Source organism: Amblyraja radiata, unplaced genomic scaffold (assembly GCF_010909765.2).
Source record: "Amblyraja radiata isolate CabotCenter1 unplaced genomic scaffold, sAmbRad1.1.pri S149, whole genome shotgun sequence".
NCBI lineage: Eukaryota > Metazoa > Chordata > Chondrichthyes > Rajiformes > Rajidae > Amblyraja > Amblyraja radiata.
This window is the reverse complement of record NW_022630135.1, coordinates 34,827-54,780: the sequence shown is the minus strand read 5'-3', so window position 1 is coordinate 54,780 and position 19,954 is coordinate 34,827. Positions and strand designations below refer to the sequence as shown.

The following is a 19,954-nucleotide window of genomic DNA, read 5'->3' as shown; positions in this document are numbered from 1 at the left end:
TATTTTTAAGGCAGAGATATAGATAGATTCTTGATTAGTGCGGGTGTCAGGGGTTATGGGGAGAAGGCAGGAGAATGGGGTTTGGAGGGAGAGATAGATCAGCCACGATTGAATGGCAGAGATGGGCTGAATGGCCTAATTCTGCTCCTATCACGTATGAACCGATGAAGAGGGATCTTGGACCCCATTGAGGGATGTGTACGAGGCATAATTAGTAAGTTTGCAGATGACACTAATTGTGTCATCTGCAAACTGCATGGGGTGAATGGTGAGGTCGGTTTTCTAAAATTGCAGCAGGATCTTTATCGGTTGGGCGGAGGAATGGTTGATGAAGTTTAATGTAGAGAAATGTGAGATGTTGCATTTTTGGAAAGTCTAACCAGATCAGGACCTACACAGCGAATGGTAAGACTCTGGGGAGTGTCATAGAGCAGAGGGATCTAGGAGTGCACGTGCATGGTTCCTTGAAATTGCCGACACAGGTAAATAGTGTGGTCAAGAAGGCTTTCGACAGTCAGAGTATCGAGTAGACTCACATTTCGAGTATTGTGCCCAGTTTTGGTCACCCTGTTGTGGGAATGATGTTACAAAGCTGGGAAGGGTGCAGAGAAGCTTGTTGCCAGGACTTGAGGGGGAAGGTTGAGCAGGGTTAGACTTTATTTCTTAGTGTGCAGGAGGATGAGGAGGTGATCCTGTAGAGGTTCAAGTTCAAGTTCAAGTTAGTTTATTGTCATGTGTCCCTGTATAGGACAATGAAATTCTTGCTTTGCTTAAGCACACAGAAAATAGTAGGCATTTACTACAAAACAGATATGGTGTATAAGATCATGAGAGGAATAGATCGGGTAGACGCACAGTCTTTTACCCAGAGTAGGGAAATCGAGAACCAGGGGACATGGGTTTAAGCTGAGGAGGGGAAGGTTTAATAGGAACATGAGGAGTACCATTTTCACACAAAGGGTGGTGGGTGTATGGAACGAGCTGCCAGAGGAGATAGTTGAGGCTGGGACTATCACAACTAATTACGGACTGTTCCCAGGGGCACATTCAGAGACGGACATCGAGTGCTGCTGGAGGGTCATCAACTCAGTGAAAGACGCTCTTTGGTCTGCCCGAGCGTTGTTCACCACCCAGCAGAGCGAGATGTCCGTCGGGGAATGTTGCCGACTGGCCCGCTGCAGACTGCAGGAGAACGTGCTGAGGGACGCACTGAAGCTCGGCGCAGCCAACGCCAAGGCTCGGTGGGGGAGGGCCACAGTCTAGGGTCCTTCCGCTGCTGGACATGGGGGGGGGAGGGGTGGGGGGGGGTGGAGACGCCCCTCAAAATAAGGGAAGGGATTCCATGCCAGTGGGCCACATGAGTGGCATGGATGGGGGATACATTTGTGAAACTTGAGCAATGTATATAGACTGTATTGAATAATATATATAGCCTCCAAAAATGTCGGATGAATTTTTTGCACAGTTCATGTATTGTATATACTTATTACCTCAATAAAGTCTATTTTGAAACTTAACAAATTTAATAAACAGTTAGACAGGTCATGGATAAAAACAATATACAATAAGACAATAGAACACAAACAAATGTCAATGTTATTTTTAACGAGGTCTCTTTGCCAGGCAAAAAATGCCCCCACCATTTAGGCTGAAAACTTAACATTACAAGTGCAACCTGAACTTTCAGATTCATTTCAAAGAAAACATAGAAAAACAAGTGCAGGATGCCCTTCGAGCCAGCACCGCCATTCAATACAATCATGGCTGACAATCCACAGACAGTACCCCGTTCCTGCCTTCTCCCCATAATCCCTTGACTCCGCTATCTTTAAGAGCTCTTAAAGGACAGGTTTGGAGGGATATGGGCCAAATGCAGGGAGGTGGGACTAGTGTAGATGGGACATGTTGGGCCGGTGTGGACAAGTTGGGCTGAAGGGCCTGTTTCCACGCTACAACTATGAGGGAGGGGTCTGTAAACTTGTGAGCGAAAGGGGTCTCTCGAATTTGGAGAGCGGGGGGGGGGTACCATTAACTAGGGAGAGAGTGGGGGGGCTCACATACGAAGGAGAGATGGAGGGGTCAATAAACAAGGGAGGTAGAGAGGGTAGCATGATGTAGGGGGAGAGATGGACCTGTACACTCAGGAGAGATGGGTTTCCGTAAATTAGGGATAGAGGGGTCTGTAGACTAGGGAGAGAGGGGCGTACCATATATTAGGGAAAGAGTTCGATACACTTAGGTGAGATTGGTCAATAAACTAGGGATGTAGAGAGGGATCGGTAAACTAGTGGGAAGAGAGGAGCATCTGTAAACTTGGGGGGGGGGGGGGGGGAGAGAGAGAGAGGGTATAAACTTGGGAGATAGAGAGCGCTCCTTAAACTGGGGTAAAGGAGAAGCCATGCTCCCTGGGGGAAAAAAAAAGACATCTCAGATGTCATGGAAGGCGAAACCTAATCTGGAGGACGGGTGGGAGGAATGTGTGGAGAAAGGGACTGCAATCAGTTCTTCACATTTTCAGAGAGAGGGGTTGGATTCCAGTGTACCGACAGTTCACAATAAACCTGGCTATTTTGTGGCGTCATCTTTAGGTTAAAAAATACAGCGTTTCACAGTTCAGTTGAGGACGAAGGTAGACACAAATGATTGGATCTCTGGGGAGAAGGAATGGGTGACACCCTTCTTCTCTCCAGAGATGCTGCTTGTCCCGCTGAGTTATTCCAGCCTTTCGTGTCGATCTTCTTCGGCAGCTCTTTCCTACACATCCAGTTCATGTCCGATGTGTGTGGTCCCATGGTAATCTGCCCGGTGACCAGGGGTTCGTAGAATGGAGGGCACTCGCGGCCGGAGATTTAGAAGTTGGGTTGAAACCCCCTGAAAGTGCAGAGTCCCAAGTCCTTACCCCTCAAGAGAACTTCAGTTCAGTCTCACGGAGGCCCAAGGAACAGCAGATGCTGGGATCTCCAGGCGAACTCCAAAAGTGCTGGAGGAACTCAGCTGGTCAGGCAGAATCTGAGGAGGGGGAGGGGGGGGGTCGATATGTGACCCTCTCGGGACCCTTCCCCAGAGAAGCATCTCTTGAGACCAAGTCTAGATCCACCCTCTTCGGAGGAAATCTGTGTTTGCGGAATGGACAAGCGTAATCTGGGGGGCGGGTTGGCTCAGAAATGTAGGAAGTAGTTGCAGATGCTGGTTTCCATCGAAGGTGGGTGGGTGGGTGGGTGGGTGGATGGATGACGTTCAGAGTCGGAACCTTTCTTTGGACTTCGGGCTCAGGAAGGGGGGTTGTTGGGTTCAAATCATCTCCAGGACAGGGGGGCCACCAGGGTGCCATCTCTCTCAGAGGAGGTTCTGGATTGTCGAGTTCACCCCTCTCCACTCCTCCAGTACCTTGAGGTGGTTGGAGTCGTCTTTGCCCTTTGCTTTGGCCTTGTTGAACTGAGCGGTCCTTCTCTTCACCACCTTGGCCGCCCAGTCGGCCAGCTTGACCCGGTCCGACTCCCGGAACCCCTTGTTGTAGACCAGCATCTTGACTCGCTGCAAGGTCTTCACGTAGCCGCCCGGCTCGTTCCACACCTTGCCCATGTTCTCGTTCTCGTTCGCGATCTCCGCCCTCTGCGCCTCCCTCTTCCACCTCTTGAAGATCCCCTTGTGGCCGGGGACTTGGTCCAGAACCGCGAAGAAGTGTTGGAAGAAGTGCCTCTCCGCGTTGTGCTGGGAGCTGTGCCCTATGGACTCCACATCGGAGCGGTCCGCGGGCGGCTGCGGGTAGTAGGTTTGCGCTGGAGGTAGCTGATCCCAGATGCAAGAGGTGTCCGAGAACGTGTTGACCGCCGCCGGCTGGTAACGCGGACCACCGTTGGCGCGGCTCGGAGAGGGCGCATTAGGGACCACATTCCAGCTCGAAAGTACATTGACCTGGCTCGGAGGTACATTGACCCGGCTCGGACCCACATTGACCCGGCTCGGAGGTACATTGAGCCGGCTCGGACCCACATTGACCCGGCTCGGAGGTACATTGAGCCGGCTCGGACCTACATAGAATTGTCTCGGCGTCGGCTTGGGCTGACGAGAAGCGCTGGAGTTTCTCGAAGCGGAGCCGCTGCGCCTGGAAGCGTCGTTTCCCCAGCTCGGAGGGGTCTCCACTCGCACCGACGCTAAGCCGTCCTCCGAGTCGCTGTCCTTACTCCTACAGCAACCCATCTCGTCCGATCTCCGGGTCTGATCAGCAGCGAGACACAGAGAGAGTCAGCGAGACACAGAGAGAGTCAGCGAGACACAGAGAGAGTCAGCCAGACAGACAGAGAGACGCGACCAGAAGCTTGAAATCACAACAGGAAACTGGACACAGTGTTATTTATCCGCATCTCTTGGTGACGCCCCTAAGTTGAATCATGTCCCACTTTCGGTTTCGTTTGACGTCGCGAAACTCAGGAGTGTTGTAATTGCGGGAAGTTACCGAGTTAGAGTGATACAGCGTGTAAACAATCCCACCTGCCCAACTTTCCCCAACACCGGCCAACATGTCCCATCTACACCAGTCCCACCTGCCCGCCTGTGGTCCACATCCCTCCAAACCTGTCCCTGTCTATCCATGTACCTGTCTAACTGTTTCTTAAATAGACAATAGGTGCAGGAGTAGGCCATTCGGCCCTTCGAGCCAGCACCGCCATTCACTGTGATAATAGACCATAGGTGCAGGAGTAGGCCATTCGGCCCTTCGAGCCAGCACCGCCATTCACTGTGATAATAGACCATAGATGCAGGAGTAGGCCATTCGGCCCTTCGAGCCAGCACCGCCATTCACTGAGATAATAGACCATAGGTGCAGGAGTAGGCCATTCGGCCCTTCGAGCCAGCAATATCAATATCAATCTCAGTTTTATTCGTCACATTGCACATAAAGTGCAAGTGAAATGAATTTGCCAGCAGCGGTACAATGAAAACGAACACACAATACACAATTAAATATTTTAACACAAACATCCACCACAGCATTCATCACTGTGGTGGAAGGCACAAAATTTGGCCAGCATCGCCATTCACTGTGATCATGGCCGATCATCCACAATCAGTACCCCGTTCCTGCCTTCTCCCCATATCCCCTGACTCCGCTATCTTTAAGAGCTCTATCTAAAAGCCCTGTCCCACGGTACGAGTTCATTCCAAGACCTCTCCCGAGTTTGCCCTGATTTGAACTCGGAGATTTACGGTAATGGCCGCTCGTCGGTACTCGGGGCTCTCGTGGACATTTTTCAGCATGTTGAAAAATCTTCACGAGTCTTCCCGTGCTTACCTGCCGTTAGCGAGTCTTCCCGAGTACCTGCCGTCAGCTAAGAGACATCCCCGAGCACCGACATACCCGCTACGTTCATTCTCCGTGCTTACCACGAGTTTGAATTTTTTTTAACTCAGGAGAGCTCTTGGAATGAACTCGTACCGTGGGACAGGGCTTTTACTCTCTCTTAAAAGCATCCAGTGAATTGGCCTCCACCATCTTCTGAGGCAGAGAATTCCACAGATGGCAGTGTGAGCTGCAAGGAGGATACTATGAGGCTGCAGGGTGACTTGGATAGGTTGGGTGAGTGGGCAGATGCATGGCAGGTGCAGTTTAATGTGGATAAATGTGAGGTTATCCACTTTGGTGGCAAAAACAGGAAGGCAAATTATTATCTGAATGGTGTCAGATTAGCAAAAGGGGAGGTGCAACGAGACTTGAGTGTGCTTGTACATTGTACAGTGCATGCATGCAGGTACAGCAGGCAGTGAAGAAAGCGAATTGCATGTTGGCCTTCATAGCGATAGGATTTGAGTTTAGGAGCAAGGACGTCCCACTGCAGTTGTACGGGGCCCTGATGAGACCACACCTGGAGTATTGTGTGCAGTTTTGGTCTCCTAATTTGCGGAAGGGCATTCTTGCCATTGAGGGATTGCAGCGTAGGTTCACCAGGTTAATTCCCGGGATGCCGGGACTAACATACGATGAAAGAATGGGTCGACTGGATTTTTATTCACTGTAATTTAGAAGGATGAGAGAGTATCCTATAGAAACATATATACAGTAATTCTTAAAATATTGGGCAGGCTGGAAGCAGGAAAAATGTTCCTAATGTTGGTGGAGTCCAGAACCAGGGGTCACACAGTTTAGGAATAAGGGGGAGGCCATTTAGGACTGAGATGAGGAAAAATCTAATTTCACCCAGAGATTTGTGAATCTGTGGAATTCTCTGCCACAGAAGGCAGTGGAGGCCGATTCACTGGATGTTTTCAAGAGAGAGTTAGATTTAGCTCTTGGGGCTAACGGAATGGGGTGGGATATGGGGTGAAAGCAGGAATGGGGTTCTGATTGTGGATGATTAGCTATGATCATATTGAATGGCAGCGCTGGCTCAAAGGGCCGAATGGCCTGCTACATCACTTGTGTTTCTTGGAAAGGAATCTCAAAATTCAGGTTGGACTTGCAGTGTTAAGTTTTCAGCCCAAATGGTGGGGCTATTGAATCAGTAATTGCCCAACCCTTGCCTGGCAAAGAGATCTATTTAAAAAAGTTCTCCCACCAGTCTTACTGTCTCTGACTACATTTTATCTCTGTCCAGCCCACTCCCCAGTCATCAGTCTGAAGAAGTGTCTCAACCCGAAACGTCACCCATTCCTTCTCTCCAGAGATGTCGCCTGTCCTGTTGAGGTACTCCAGCATTTTATGTCTACTTTCCAGGTAACTGATAGTTTAGTTTAGATTAGTTGAGAGATACAGCGGGGAAACAGGGCCTTCGGCCCACCGAGTCCGCACCGACCAGCGATCCCCGCACACTAACACTATCCTACACACACTCGGGACAATTTACATTAGTGCCAAGCCAATTAGCCGACAAACCTGTATGTCTCTGGAGTGTGGGAGGAAACCGGAGACCTCGGAGGAAACCCACGCAGGTCACGGGCAGAACGTACAAACTCCGTACAGACAGCATCCGTAGTCAGCTTCAAACCCTGGTCTCTGGCGCTGCAAGCGCTGTAAGGCAGCAACTCACACGCATGTTGGGGAAGTCCAGAACAAGGGGTCACAGTTTAAGGATAAGGGGGAAATCTTTTAGGACCGAGATGAGGAAAACATTTTTCACACAGAGAGCGGTGAATCTGTGGAATTCTCTGCCACAGAAGGTAGTTGAGGCCAGTTCATTGGCTATATTTAAGAGGGAGTTAGATGTGGCCCTTGTGGCTAAAGGGATCAGGGGGTATGGAGAGAAGGCAGGTACAGGATACTGAGTTGGATGATCAGCCATGATCATATTGAATGACGGTGCAGGCTCGAAGGGCCGAATGGCCTACTCCTGCACCTATTTTCTATGTTTCTAACTCTACAGCTGCGCCACCGTGCCGCCCAGATAGGACACCAATAGGAGCCAGGACAAGAGTGTTTTATTTAATTTTAATGTGTGTGTATACTCATTTTTTTCTCATTTATCATATTGTCAGGAACTGCAGGTGTTGGTTTACACCGAAGATAGACACAAAATGATGGACTAACTCAGCGGGACAGGCAGCATCTCTGGAGAGAAGGAATGGGTGACGTTTCGGGTTGAGAACCAGAAGATTACAAGTGTATTGTATTAGTGACAAGCATACTTTGAATGGGTATACTCTGTGATTGACGTGTTAGACGTCATTGCTGCAACTCTGTATAAACACGTGACTACGTTTCCAAAACACTATAAAAAGATGTTTTATGTCTTTGGTCATTAGAGTGGTATCTTCTGGATTGTAAAATCTCCAGCCACTCCCATCTGACATACAAGTAAAGTATTTATGGTTTACATAACCTATTGTGAGTTGTCTGTTTTAAGAAATGAAACTTAACACAAGCGGTAGATAAAAATGCTGGAGAAACTCAGCGGATGAGGCAGCATCTATGGAGCGAAGGAAATAGGCAACGTTTTGGGCCGAAACCCTTCTTCAGGTAAGAAAGTAAGTGTTGCGTGTGTGATGAGTGTATGCCGGAGGCTTGCTTGTCCTCCAGAACGCTTGAGAGACTCCGTGGGTCACACACTTTGACCTTTTTTCCTACCGTGAAGTCACTCATACTGAATTTCTTTTTTTTTCGTTGATTATCATGTTTACACGCTCTTCAAGTATGAATTTCATTATTCCGTTTCGGGACATCTGACAATAAAACACCATAGAGGAAGGAACTGCAGATGCTTGTTTGCACCAAAGGTGGACTCAAAACAGTGGGGTCACTCAGCGGGTCAGGCAGCATCTCTGGAGAGAATACACAAAAAGCTGGAGTATGGCTGTATGGGAACTCAAATCCTATTGTACCAACTGGTGCATGTGACAATAAATGTAACGAACTTGTAACTATCCATTGTCTCTACAGATGCTGCCTGACCCACTGGGTTACTCCAGCATTTGGTGTCTATCTCCACAGATGCTGCCTGACCACAGATGCTGAGTTACTTCAGCATTTGGTGTCTATCTTCACAGATGCTGAGTTACTCCACCATTTGGAGTCCATCTCCACAGATGCTGAGTTACTCCACCATTTGGAGTCCATCTCCACAGATGCTGCCTGACCCACTGAGTTACTCCAGCATTTGGTGTCTATCTTCACAGATGCTGAGTTACTCCACCATTTGGAATCTATCTCCACAGATGCTAAGTTACTCCAGTATTTGGTGTCCATCTCCACAGATGCTGCCTGACCCACTGAGTTGCTCCAGCATTTGGTGTCTATCTTCACAGATGCTGAGATACTCCAGCATTTGGTGTCTATCTCCACAGATGCTGAGTTACTCCAGCATCCATGGATGCTGCTGCACCCGCTGAGATTCTTCGATTGTGTACCTTCGATTTTCCAGCATCTGCAGTTCCTTCTTAATTACTCCAGCATTTAGTGTCTATCTCCACAGATGCTGCCTGACCCACTGAGTTACTGCAGCATTTGGTGTCTATCTCCACAGATGCTGCCTGACCACAGATGCTGAGTTACTCCAGCATTTGGTGTCAATAATGGATGGGATTTATATAGCGCCTTTCTAATACTCAAGGCGCTTTACATCGCATTATTCATTCACTCCTCAGTCACACTCGGTGGTGGTGAGCTACTTCTGTAGCCACAGCTGCCCTGGGGCAGACTGACGGAAGCGTGGCTGCTAATCTGCGCCTACGGCCCCTCCGACCACCACCAATCACTCACACACATTCACACACACAGGCAAAGGTGGGTGAAGTGTCTTGCCCAAGGACACAACGACAGTATGCATTCCAAGCGGGATTCGAACCGGCTACCTTCCGGTCGCCAGCCGAACACTTAGCACATTGCGCCATCTGTCGTCCCACAATCTCCACAGGTGCTGAGTTACTCCAGCATTTGGTGTCTATCTCCACAGATGCTGAGTTATTCCAGCATTTGGTGTCTATCTCCACAGATGCTGAGTTACTCCAGCATTTGGTGTCTATCTCCACAGATGCTGAGTTATTCCAGCATTTGGTGTCTATCTCCACAGGTGCTGAGTTATTCCAGCATTTGGTGTCTATCACCGTTTAGGAGATTGAGAGGGGATCTTATAGAAACTTACAAAATTCTTAAGGGGTTGGACAGGCTAGATGCAGGAAGATTGCTCCCGATGTTGGGGAAGTCCAGGACAAGGGGTCACAGCTTAAGGATAAGGGGGAAATCCTTTAAAACCGAGATGAGAAGAACTTTTTTCACACAGAGAGTGGTGAATCTCTGGAACTCCCTGCCACAGAGGGTAGTTGAGGCCAGTTCATTGACTATATTTAAGAGGGAGTTAGATGTGGCCCTTGTGGCTAAAGGGATCAGAGGGTATGGAGAGAAGGCAGGTACAGGATACTGAGTTGGATGATCAGCCATGATCATATTGAATGGCGGTGCAGGCTCGAAGGGCCGAATGGCCTACTCCTGCACCTAATTTCTATGTTTCTATGTTTCTATGAGATGCTGAGTTACTCCAGCATTTGGTGTCTATCTCCACAGATGCTGAGTTATTCCAGCATTTGGTGTCTATCTCCACAGGTGCTGAGTTATTCCAGCATTTGGTGTCTATCTCCACAGATGCTGAGTTATTCCAGCATTTGGTGTCTATCACCAGAGATGCTGAGTTATTCCAGCATTTGGTGTCTATCACCAGAGATGCTGAGTTATTCCAGCATTTGGTGTCTATCTCCACAGATGCTGAGTTATTCCAGCATTTGGTGTCTATCTCCACAGATGCTGCCTGACCCACTGAGTTACTCCAGCACTTGGAGTCCCTGATCGACCACATGACCGGTCACCCCCACGTGGGGTCGGCGTTCTGATTGGCCGCTGCGGACCCCCCCTCCCCTCTCGGTGTCCCGCGACTGACCAATAGGATCGCTGAACGGTCACGGCCCCACGTGGGGTCTCCGCGCTCTGACCAATAGGATCGCTGACCGGGCACCTCCCCCCCCCCCACACGTGGGGTCTCCGCGCTCTGGCCAATGGGATCGCTGGACGGTCACGGCCCCACGTGGGGTCTCCGCGCACTGACCAATAGGATCGCTCTCCGGGCACCGCCCCACGTGGGGGTCGCCGCGCTCTGATTGGTCCCAGCGAGACGGAGCGCACCGATTGGCCGTTGCTCTAGCCCCGCCCTCCGCCGGGTTAGCCAACCAGCAGGGGAGGCGGGCGGGGGCCGGGCCGCGATTGGCGGAGAGGGCGGGTATAGGCGGTGGTGCGGACGGCGCCGGGCTCAGTCGGGCGGAGGGGAGGATGGCGGCGGGAGGGTGCCGCCGCCTGAGCAGCGTGTCCCGCGGCCGGGAGCTGCTGGCCGCCGTCGACACCTTCCTGCTCGACTGCGACGGCGTCCTGTGGGACGGGCCGCGGGTCATCGCCGGCGCCGCCGAGCTGCTGGGCGGCCTGAGGGCCCTCGGCAAGCGCGTCTACTTCGTCAGCAACAACTGCAGCCGCTCCCGGGACGCGGTGGTGGGAAAGCTCGGGGCTTTGGGCCTGCAGGCCGGGCCTGAGCAAGTCTACAGCACGGCCCGCTGCTCGGCTCTCTACCTGGGCGGCGTGGCCCCCCTCCACCGCAAGGTCATGATGCACAGGAGCAGAATTACACCATTCGGCCCATCTAGTCTATTGCAACATTCAATCATGCCTGATCCCTCTCCCCCCCCTCCACCGCAAGGTCATAATGCATAGGAGCAGAATTACACCATTCGGCCCATCTAGTCTATTGCAACATTCAATCATGCCTGATCCACCTCTCCCCCCTCCACCGCAAGGTCATGATGCATAGGAGCAGAATTACACCATTCGGCCCATCTAGTCTATTGCAACATTCAATCATGCCTGATCCATCTCTCCCCCCTCCACCGCAAGGTCATGATGCATAGGAACAGAATTACACCATTCGGCCCATCTAGTCCATTGCAACATTCAATCATGCCTGATCCATCTCTTCTCCCCCCCCCTCCACCGCAAGGTCATAATGCATAGGAGCAGAATTACACCATTCGGCCCATCTAGTCTATTGCAACATTCAATCATGCCTGATCCATCTCTCCCCCTCCACCGCAAGGTCATAATGCACAGGAGCAGAATTACACCATTCGGCCCATCTAGTCTATTGCAACATTCAATCATGCCTGATCCATCTCTCCCCCCTCCACCGCAAGGTCATAATGCAAGGAGGAGAATTACACCATTCGGCCCATCTAGTCTATTGCAACATTCAATCATGGCTGATCCATCTCTTCCCCCCCTCCCCAACTCCATTCCCCATAACCCCTGACACCCGCACTAATCAAACTATCTATCTCTGCCTTAAAAATATCAACTGACTTGGCCACGGCCGTCTGTGGCAAAGAATTCCACAGATTCACCACCCTCTGGCCGAAGAAATTCCTCCTCGTCTCCTTCCTGAAAGAATGTCCTTTAATTCGGAAGTTGTGACTGTGGGCGGCGCGGCGGTAGAGTAGCTGCCTCACAGCGCCGGTGACCCGGGTTCGATCCTGACCACGGGTGCTGTCAGTACGGAGTTTGTACGTTCTCCCCGTGACCTGCGTGGGTTCACTCCACGATCGTTTCCTCCCGCACTACAAAGACGTTCAGGCTTGCAAGTTAATTGGCTTGGTATAAATGTAACAATTGTTCCTTGTGTGTGTAGGATAGTTTTAGTGTGCGGGGATCACTGGTCGGCGCGGACTCGGGCCAAAGGGCCTGTTTTCGCGCTGTATCTCTAAACTTTAAAAAAATTATGTCCTAGACTCTCCCGCTAGTGGAAACATTCCCCCACCCCCCACCCCCCCTCCTCATCCACTCTATCCGGCCTTTCACTATTCGGTAAGTTTCAGTGCGGTCCCCCCCCCCTCATTCATCTGCTTTGAAGATGATGCCCAACACAGGTGACTGTTTACGTGCTAGACAGAGAAGCAGATGGACAAACTCGCGTTATAATCGCTCCACTCTCTTAAATCCCTATTCCTACAGCAAAATTTCTTCTTGTACACTGAAAATGGAAAACGCACACCTGATTCAGGAATAGTTTCATCCCAGCTGTTATCAGGCAACTGAGCCATCCTACGACAACCAGGGAGCAGTCCTGAAAAACACACACACACGCGCACACACACACGCACCCCACCCACCCCCCCCCACCTCCACCTACCTCTTTGACCGTACTTTACTGGCTTTACCTTGCTCTAATCATTATTCCTTTTTCATGTATCTGTACACCGAATAGCTCGATTGTAATCACTTTCCACCAACTCGTTAGGTCATAAGTGATAGGAGTAGAATTAGGCCATTCGGCCCATCAAGTCGACTCGCCATTCAATCATGGCTGATCTATCTCTCCCACCTAGCCCCATTCTCCTGCCTTCTCCCCTTAACCCCTAACACTGTACTAATCAAGAATCTATCTATCTCTGCCTTAAAAATATCCATTGACTTGGCCTCACCAGTCTTCCGCGGCAAAGAATTCCTCGTCTCCTTCCTCAAAGAACGTCCTTTCATTCTGAGGCTGTGACCTCTAGTCCTAGACTCTCCCACCAGTGGAAACATCCACTCTATCCAAGCCTTTCACAATTCTGTATGTTTTAATGAGGTCCCACCTCGTTCTTCTAAACTCCAGCGAGTACAGGCCCAGTGCCGACAATCGCTCATCGTAGGTTTCCACTGTATCTTAGTGCACGTGGCAGTAAACTAAACGGAGCTGATCTCCAGCGCGTGCAGGCCCAGTGTCGTCGATCGCTCATCCTATGTTAACCCGCTCGTCCCCAGGTCTACGTGCTGGGCAGCCAGGCCCTGTGTGGGGAGCTGCGCGCTGCTGGCCTGCGGGTGTCAGGTGGGCCGCCCGGATCGGGAGAGGACGGGGAGGAGGAGGAAGAGGGGCTGCCCGTGTCCCGCTGCACCCTCGACCCAGAGGTGGGCGCCGTGCTGGTCGGTTACGACGAACGTTTCAACTTTGTGCGGCTGGCCAAGGCCTGCAGCTACCTGCGGGACTCCCGGTGTATGTTTGTGGCCACCAACCCTGACCCCTGGCATCCCATAGGTGGAGGTGCCGTGGTCCCAGGTGAGCAGGTCTCTGTATTTGGGAGAAAACATGTTTATTGTGTGTGTGTATGTGTATATCCCCATCTATATCATCTATATATCTCTCAAGTATATATATATATATATATATATATATATATATATATATATATATATATGTGTGTGTGTGTGTATGTGTATATCCCCATCTATATCATCTATATATCTCTCAAGTATATATATATATGTGTGTGTGTGTGTGTGTATGTGTATATCCCCATTATATCATCTATATATCTCTCAAGTATATATATATATATATATATATATATATATATATATATATATATATATATATATATATATATATATATATATATATATATATATATATATATATATATATATATATATATATGTGTGTGTGTATGTGTATATCCCCATTATATCATCTATATATCTACATTGCATATATATCTATATATCACATGCATATCTATACATCTAACACACACACACACACACTCACACGAAGAAGGGTTGCAATACCAAACGTCACCCATTCTTTATATGATCCAAACCATCACCTATTCACATTCAACTGCCTGACCCGCTGAGACACTCCAGTACTCGATGTTTAAGAAGGAACTGCAGATGCTAGAAAATCGAAGGTAGACAAAAATGCTGGAGAAACTCAGCGGGTGAGGTAGCATCTATGGAGCGAAGGAAATAGGCAATGTTTCGGGTCGAGCCCCTTCTTCAGACTGATGTGAGGGTGGTGGGGGGGGGGGGGGGGGGTGGGAAGAAGAAAGGAAGAGGTGGAGACAGTCGGCTGAAGGAGAGCATAGAAGGGGAGGAGAAAGCAGGGACTACCTGAAATTAAAGAAGTCAATGTTCATACCGCTGGGGTGTAAACTGCCCAAGCGGAATATGAGGTACTGCTCCTCCAATTTGCGGTGGGCCTCACTCTGGCCATGGAGGAGGCCCAGGACAGAAAGGTTGGATTTGGAATGGGAGGGGGAGTTGAAGTGCTGAGCCACCGGGAGATCAGGTTGGTTATTGGGAACCGAGCGGAGGTGTTGGGCAAAGCGATCGCCAAGCCTACGCTTGGTCTCACCGATGTAGAGCAGCTGACACCTGGAGCAGCGGATGCAATAGATGAGGTTGGAGGAGGTGCAGGTGAACCTCTGCCTCACCTGGAAAGACTGCTTGGGTCCTTGGATGGAGTCAAGGGGGGAGTTAAAGCGACAAGTGTAACATTTCCTTCGGTTGCAAGGGAAAGTGCCTGGAGAGGGGGTGGTTTGGGTGGGAAGGGACGAATCGACCAGGAAGTTACGGAGGGAGCGGTCTCTGCGGAAAGTCGACAGGGGAGGAGATGGGAAGATGTGGCCAGTGGTGGGATCACGTTGGAGGTGGCGAAAATGTCGGAGGATTATCTGTTGTATGTGACGGCTGGTGGGGTGGAAGGTGAGGTCAAGGTGGACTCTGTCCTTGTTACGAGTGGGGGGGATGGGGAGTGAGAGCAGAGCTACGGGGTATGGAAGAGACCCTGGTGAGAGCCCCATCTATAGTAGAAGAGGGGAACCCCCATTCCCTGAAGAATGAGGACATCTCCGATGCCCTGGTTTGGAACACCTCATCCTGGGAGCAGACGCGGCATAGACGGAGGAATTGGGAGTAGGGGATGGAGTTCTTACAGGAAGCAGGCTGGGAAGAAGTGTAGTCCAGATAGCCATGGGTACTCTATGTTCTACGCAAGAAGTGTTGTCCAGATAGCCAGAACTCTTTGTTCTACGCAAGATTCCAGCGTCTCAGTTCCTTGTCTGCATTTAAAAATGAAAGCCGTTGGTGAGACCGTATGTAGAGTATAGTGTTCAGTTCAGGGCACCATGTTATAGGAAAGATGTTGTCAAGCCTGAAAGGGTTCAGAGAAGATTCACGAGGATGTTGCCTGGGTTAGAGGGTGTGAGCTATAGGGAGAGGTTGAGCAGGCTGGGTCTCTATTCCATGGAGCGCAGGAGGATGAGGGGTGATCTTATAGAGGTGTATAAAATCATGAGAGGAATAGATCGGGTAGATGCACAGTAGAGTCTCTTGCCCAGTGTAGGGGAATCGAGGACCAGAGGACATAGGTTCAAGGTGAAGGAGAAAAGATTTAATAGGAATCTGAGGGGTGACTTTCTCACACAAAGGGCGGTGGGTGAATGGAACAAGCTGCCAGAGGAGGTAGTTGAGGCTGGGACTATCCCAACGTTTAAGAAACAGTTAGACAGGTACATGGATAGGGCAGGTTTGGAGGGATATGGGCCAAGCGCAGGTGGGACTAGTGTAGCTGGTACATGTTGGTCAGTACGGGCAACTTTGGCAGAAGGGCCTGTTTCCACACTGTATCACTCTGTGAGACTATGAGAAGCAAGGAACTGCGGATACTCGGGTAACTCAGCAAGTCAGACAGCATTAGTGTTGGACCCTCTTGAGTTGCTCCTGCACTTTGTGTCAACATTTTAAAGTAACCTACTTTTTTTTTGTTTGTATCTCTCTCCTGCCAGGTCTGAAGCCACTGACTCCCAGCGCTGTCGACGGAGAGACCGAAGGTCAGGTCACCTGCACAGTACGGCCAGGTATGAACGTAATATGAAGTGGGCTGTCAGCATATGAGCCTACTTCCAGCAGCGAGTTCTTGAACTGCGGCCCTTCCCTATTCAGGATCTATTGTCATTCCAAGACCAGGAAGAGCCCGTTGGAAAAAGGCAAGATACAAATGGTCTTTTGTTTTTGTCTGGCTTGCATGCTGTGAATTCTTGAAACGGATTTGCTACCAATGGATTTGCTGCCCCCTTTGACTGTCTTGGTAGCGGTAGAGTTGCGGCCTCACAGCACCAGACACCCGGGTTCGATCCTGTCTACTGAGTTTGTACGTTCTCCCCGTGACCCTGTGTTTTCTTCAGGTGCCTCCCACACTCCAAGGACGTGCATGTTTGTAGGTTAAATGGCTTCAGTAAATTGCCCCTAGTGTCCTGAATAAAACTAGTGTCATGTTCATAAGTGATATGAGCATAAATAGGCCATAAATATGCTATATTTAAGAGGGAGTTAGATGTGGCCCTTGTGGCTAAAGGGATCAGGGGGTATGGAGAGAAGGCAGGTACAGGATACTGAGTTGGATGATCAGCCATGATCATATTGAATGGCGGTGCAGGCTCGAAGGGCCGAATGGCCTACTCCTGCACCTATTTTCTATGTTTCTATTCGGCCCATCAATTCTACTCCGCCATTCAATCATGGCTGATCTATCTCTCCCTCCTAACCCTGCCTTCTCACCATAACCCCTGTCACCCGTACTAATCAAGAATCTATCTCCGCTTAAAAGTATCCACTGACTTGGCCTCCACAGCCTTCTGTGGCAATGAATTCCACAGATTCACCACTTGACTAAAGAAATTCCTTCTCGATCAATGTAGGGGTGATCGTGGGCTGGTACGGACTCGGTGGGACAAAGGCTGTTTCCACCCTCTATCTCGAAACTAAACTCTCCATTTTGTTCGATTAAACCTATCACTTAAGGAAATTATGTCTAAAAGTGAGCAGTTCTAAACTAGAGCATCTCTGTGGCTGGACGGTGTTTTACCAAACCATGGGATTGAGAGGAGGAACTATTCAAAACCTTTCTGTTTACTTTCCAGTTGACATCTGTGTGAAGAAGGGTCACCTTCCCCTAGAACGCTGCCTTTCCATTTTCCTCCACGGATGCTGCCTGACCCGCTGAGTTTGTGCAGCACTCTGTTTTGCTCAAGTTTCCAGGTTGCTAAATTGACTGAGATCTGGATGGTGTTATTTGGTTGTGGCGGAAGGAACTGCAGATGCTGGTTTAAATCAAAGATAGACACAAAATGCTGGAGTAACTCAGCAGGACAGGCAGCGTCACTGGAGAGAAGGAATGGGTGACGTTTCGGGTCGAGACCCTTCTTCATATTGTTTAATTGGGTTCACTCTCTTCTCCAACTCCGAAGAGCACGCAAGACACTTTCCCATGAGCTGGTTTCTTAGTTTTTTTCTTTAGATTTCGAGGTACCGTGCAGAACAGGCCCTACGTCCCACAGGGTCCAGGCCCGACCAGCGTTCACCCTGCACACTAGCCTACACACACTAAGGAGAATTTTACAACTTGCCAAACCCAATTAACCTCCAAATCCGCATGTCTTTGGAGTGTAAGAGGGTCACGGGAAGAACGTACAAACTCCATAAAGACAGTAACCATAATCAGGATCGAACCTGTGTCCCAGGCAACAATTGTACTGTTGTGCCACCGTGCCGCCCTTGATGTCCTGGAGTAAGCTGAGATGCAGGCTGGATTATTACAGAGAAGAAGCAATTGGGAAGAGGGGAGTGGGGATACAATGGCTGGAACTAGAATTGGAATAAGAGCACACCTCCAGATTCAGGGACAGTTTCTTCCCAGCTGTTACCAGGCAACTGAACCATCCTACCACAACCAGAGAGCGGTCCTGAACTACTATCTACCTCATTGGAGACCCTCGGACTATCCTTGATCGGACTTTGCCGGCTCGACCTTGCACTAAACGTTATTCCTTATCATATACTGAGAGGATGGAGCAGCTGGGCTTGTGCACTCTGGAGTTTAGAAGGATCTCATTGAACCATATAAGATTGTTAAGGGTTTGGACACGCTAGAGGCAGTAAACATGTTCCCGATGTTGGGGGAGTCCAGAACCAGGGGCCACACAGTTTAAGAATGAGGAGTGAGCCATTTAGAACGGAGACGAAGAAACACTTTTTCTCACAGAGAGTGGTGAGTCTGTGGAATTCTCTGCCTCAGAGGGCGGTGGAGGCAGGTTCTCTGGATACTTTCAAGAGAGAGCTAGATAGGGCTCTTAAAAATAGCGGAGTCAGGGGATATGGGGAGAAAGCAGGAACGGGGTACTGATTGGGGATGATCAGCCGTGATCACATTGAATGGCGGTGCTGGCTCGAAGGGCTGAATGGCCTACTCCTGCACCTATTGTCCATTGTCTATGTATCTGTACAATGTAAATGGCTCGATTGTCATCATGTATTGTCGGCTTTCCGCTGACTGGATAGCACGCAACATAAAGTTTTACACTAGCTCGATGCACATGATGATAAACTGAAACTGAACGTCCCGTCCTCTCTCTCTCTCCCTCCCTCCCTCGTCCCTCCCAGGCACAGGCAGCCTGACAGCAGCCATAGAGGTGGGTTCGGGCCGTAAGGCGGTGGTGATCGGCAAGCCCAGCAGGTTCATGTTCGACTGCATCAACGGGACGGCGGGCACCGGGCCCCTGGACCCCGCCCGCACCCTGATGGTGGGCGACCGCCTCGACACCGACATCCTGTTCGGCGCCAACTGCGGGGTGCGGACGGTGCTGACCCTGTCCGGGGTGTCCACCCTGCAGGAGGCCCAGGACAACATGGCCAGTACCCTGCCCGACCGCCAGAAAATGGTCCCCGACTTCTATGTGGACAGCGTCAACGATTTCCTCCCCCTGCTGAACGGATGACCGCACGCGAGGGAACCCTTGGAGGAGGAGGTGACCCCTGCCATCCCACCCGGGTAATGGTGTGTCCATGTAAGCTCCCCTCTCATCCCAGTGAATACAAGCCCAGTCGACCCAGTCTTTCATCATCTGTCAGTCCCTCCATCCCGGGAATTAACCTTGTAAACCTACGCTGCACTCCCTCAATAGCAAGAATGTCCTTCCTCATATCAGGAGACCAAAACTGCACACAATACACCAGGTGCGGTCTCATCAGGGCCTTGTATAACTGCAGGAGGATCGCCTTGCTCCTAACCTCAAATCCTCTCGCTATGAAGGCCCACATGCCCTTGGCTTTCTTCACTGCCTGCTGTACCTACATGCTGACTTTCAGTGACTGATGTACAAGGACACCCAGGTCTCGTTGCATCTCCCCTTTTCCTAATCTGACAGGGTGACTGGGGGAAAGGGACCCCGGTGCCAAACAGTAGCGGTTGGGGTGACCCCGCCATCTGACCCGGGTACTGGTGCCAGCGAATGTGAGCGCAGCCAACCACACACTAACAGTGGCCATGCCTGTGCCCTGAAGCGCCGCACAAAGCAGACCTTGGATTGACTGAAAGAGGAGCAAGAGTGGAACTGATCCTTTTCTAATCCTGACTAAATAATAAAGTATGAAGTGCAGCTAAACCACTTGTTTTGTCATTTAAAATGGTGGGATTGGGAGCAAACGTGTCATAGAGTGATCCAGTGTGGAAACTGGCCCTTCTTCCTGTGCTTGGTCCATATCCCTCCAAACCTGTCCTATCCATGTACCTGTCTAAATGTTTATTAAACATTGGGATAGTCCCAGCCTTAACTACCTCCTCTGGCAGCTTGTTTCATACACCCACCACCCTTTGTGTGAAAAAATTACCCCTCAGATTCC

General features: G+C 50.2%; 2 protein-coding genes across 2 annotated transcripts; one reads left to right on the top strand and one right to left on the bottom strand.

The window, feature by feature from the left end:
* Positions 1–2,051: 2,051 nt before the first annotated feature.
* On the bottom strand, positions 2,052–4,282 carry LOC116969303. The gene is made up of 2 exons (XM_033016174.1): positions 3,226–4,282; positions 2,052–2,810 (listed from the first exon to the last, which is right to left on the bottom strand). Exon 1 carries the CDS (start codon positions 4,198–4,200, stop codon positions 3,337–3,339), a length of 864 nt encoding a protein of 287 aa, XP_032872065.1. The 5' UTR covers positions 4,201–4,282; the 3' UTR covers positions 2,052–2,810; positions 3,226–3,336.
* A 6,452-nt stretch (positions 4,283–10,734) lies between these two features.
* LOC116969302 (pyridoxal phosphate phosphatase-like) lies at positions 10,735–19,716 on the top strand. Its single transcript, XM_033016172.1, has 4 exons — positions 10,735–11,068; positions 13,262–13,553; positions 16,063–16,134; positions 18,716–19,716. Exons 1-4 carry the CDS (start codon positions 10,748–10,750, stop codon positions 19,048–19,050), a joined length of 1,020 nt encoding a protein of 339 aa, XP_032872063.1. The 5' UTR covers positions 10,735–10,747; the 3' UTR covers positions 19,051–19,716.
* The last annotated feature ends 238 nt before the right edge of the window (positions 19,717–19,954 follow it).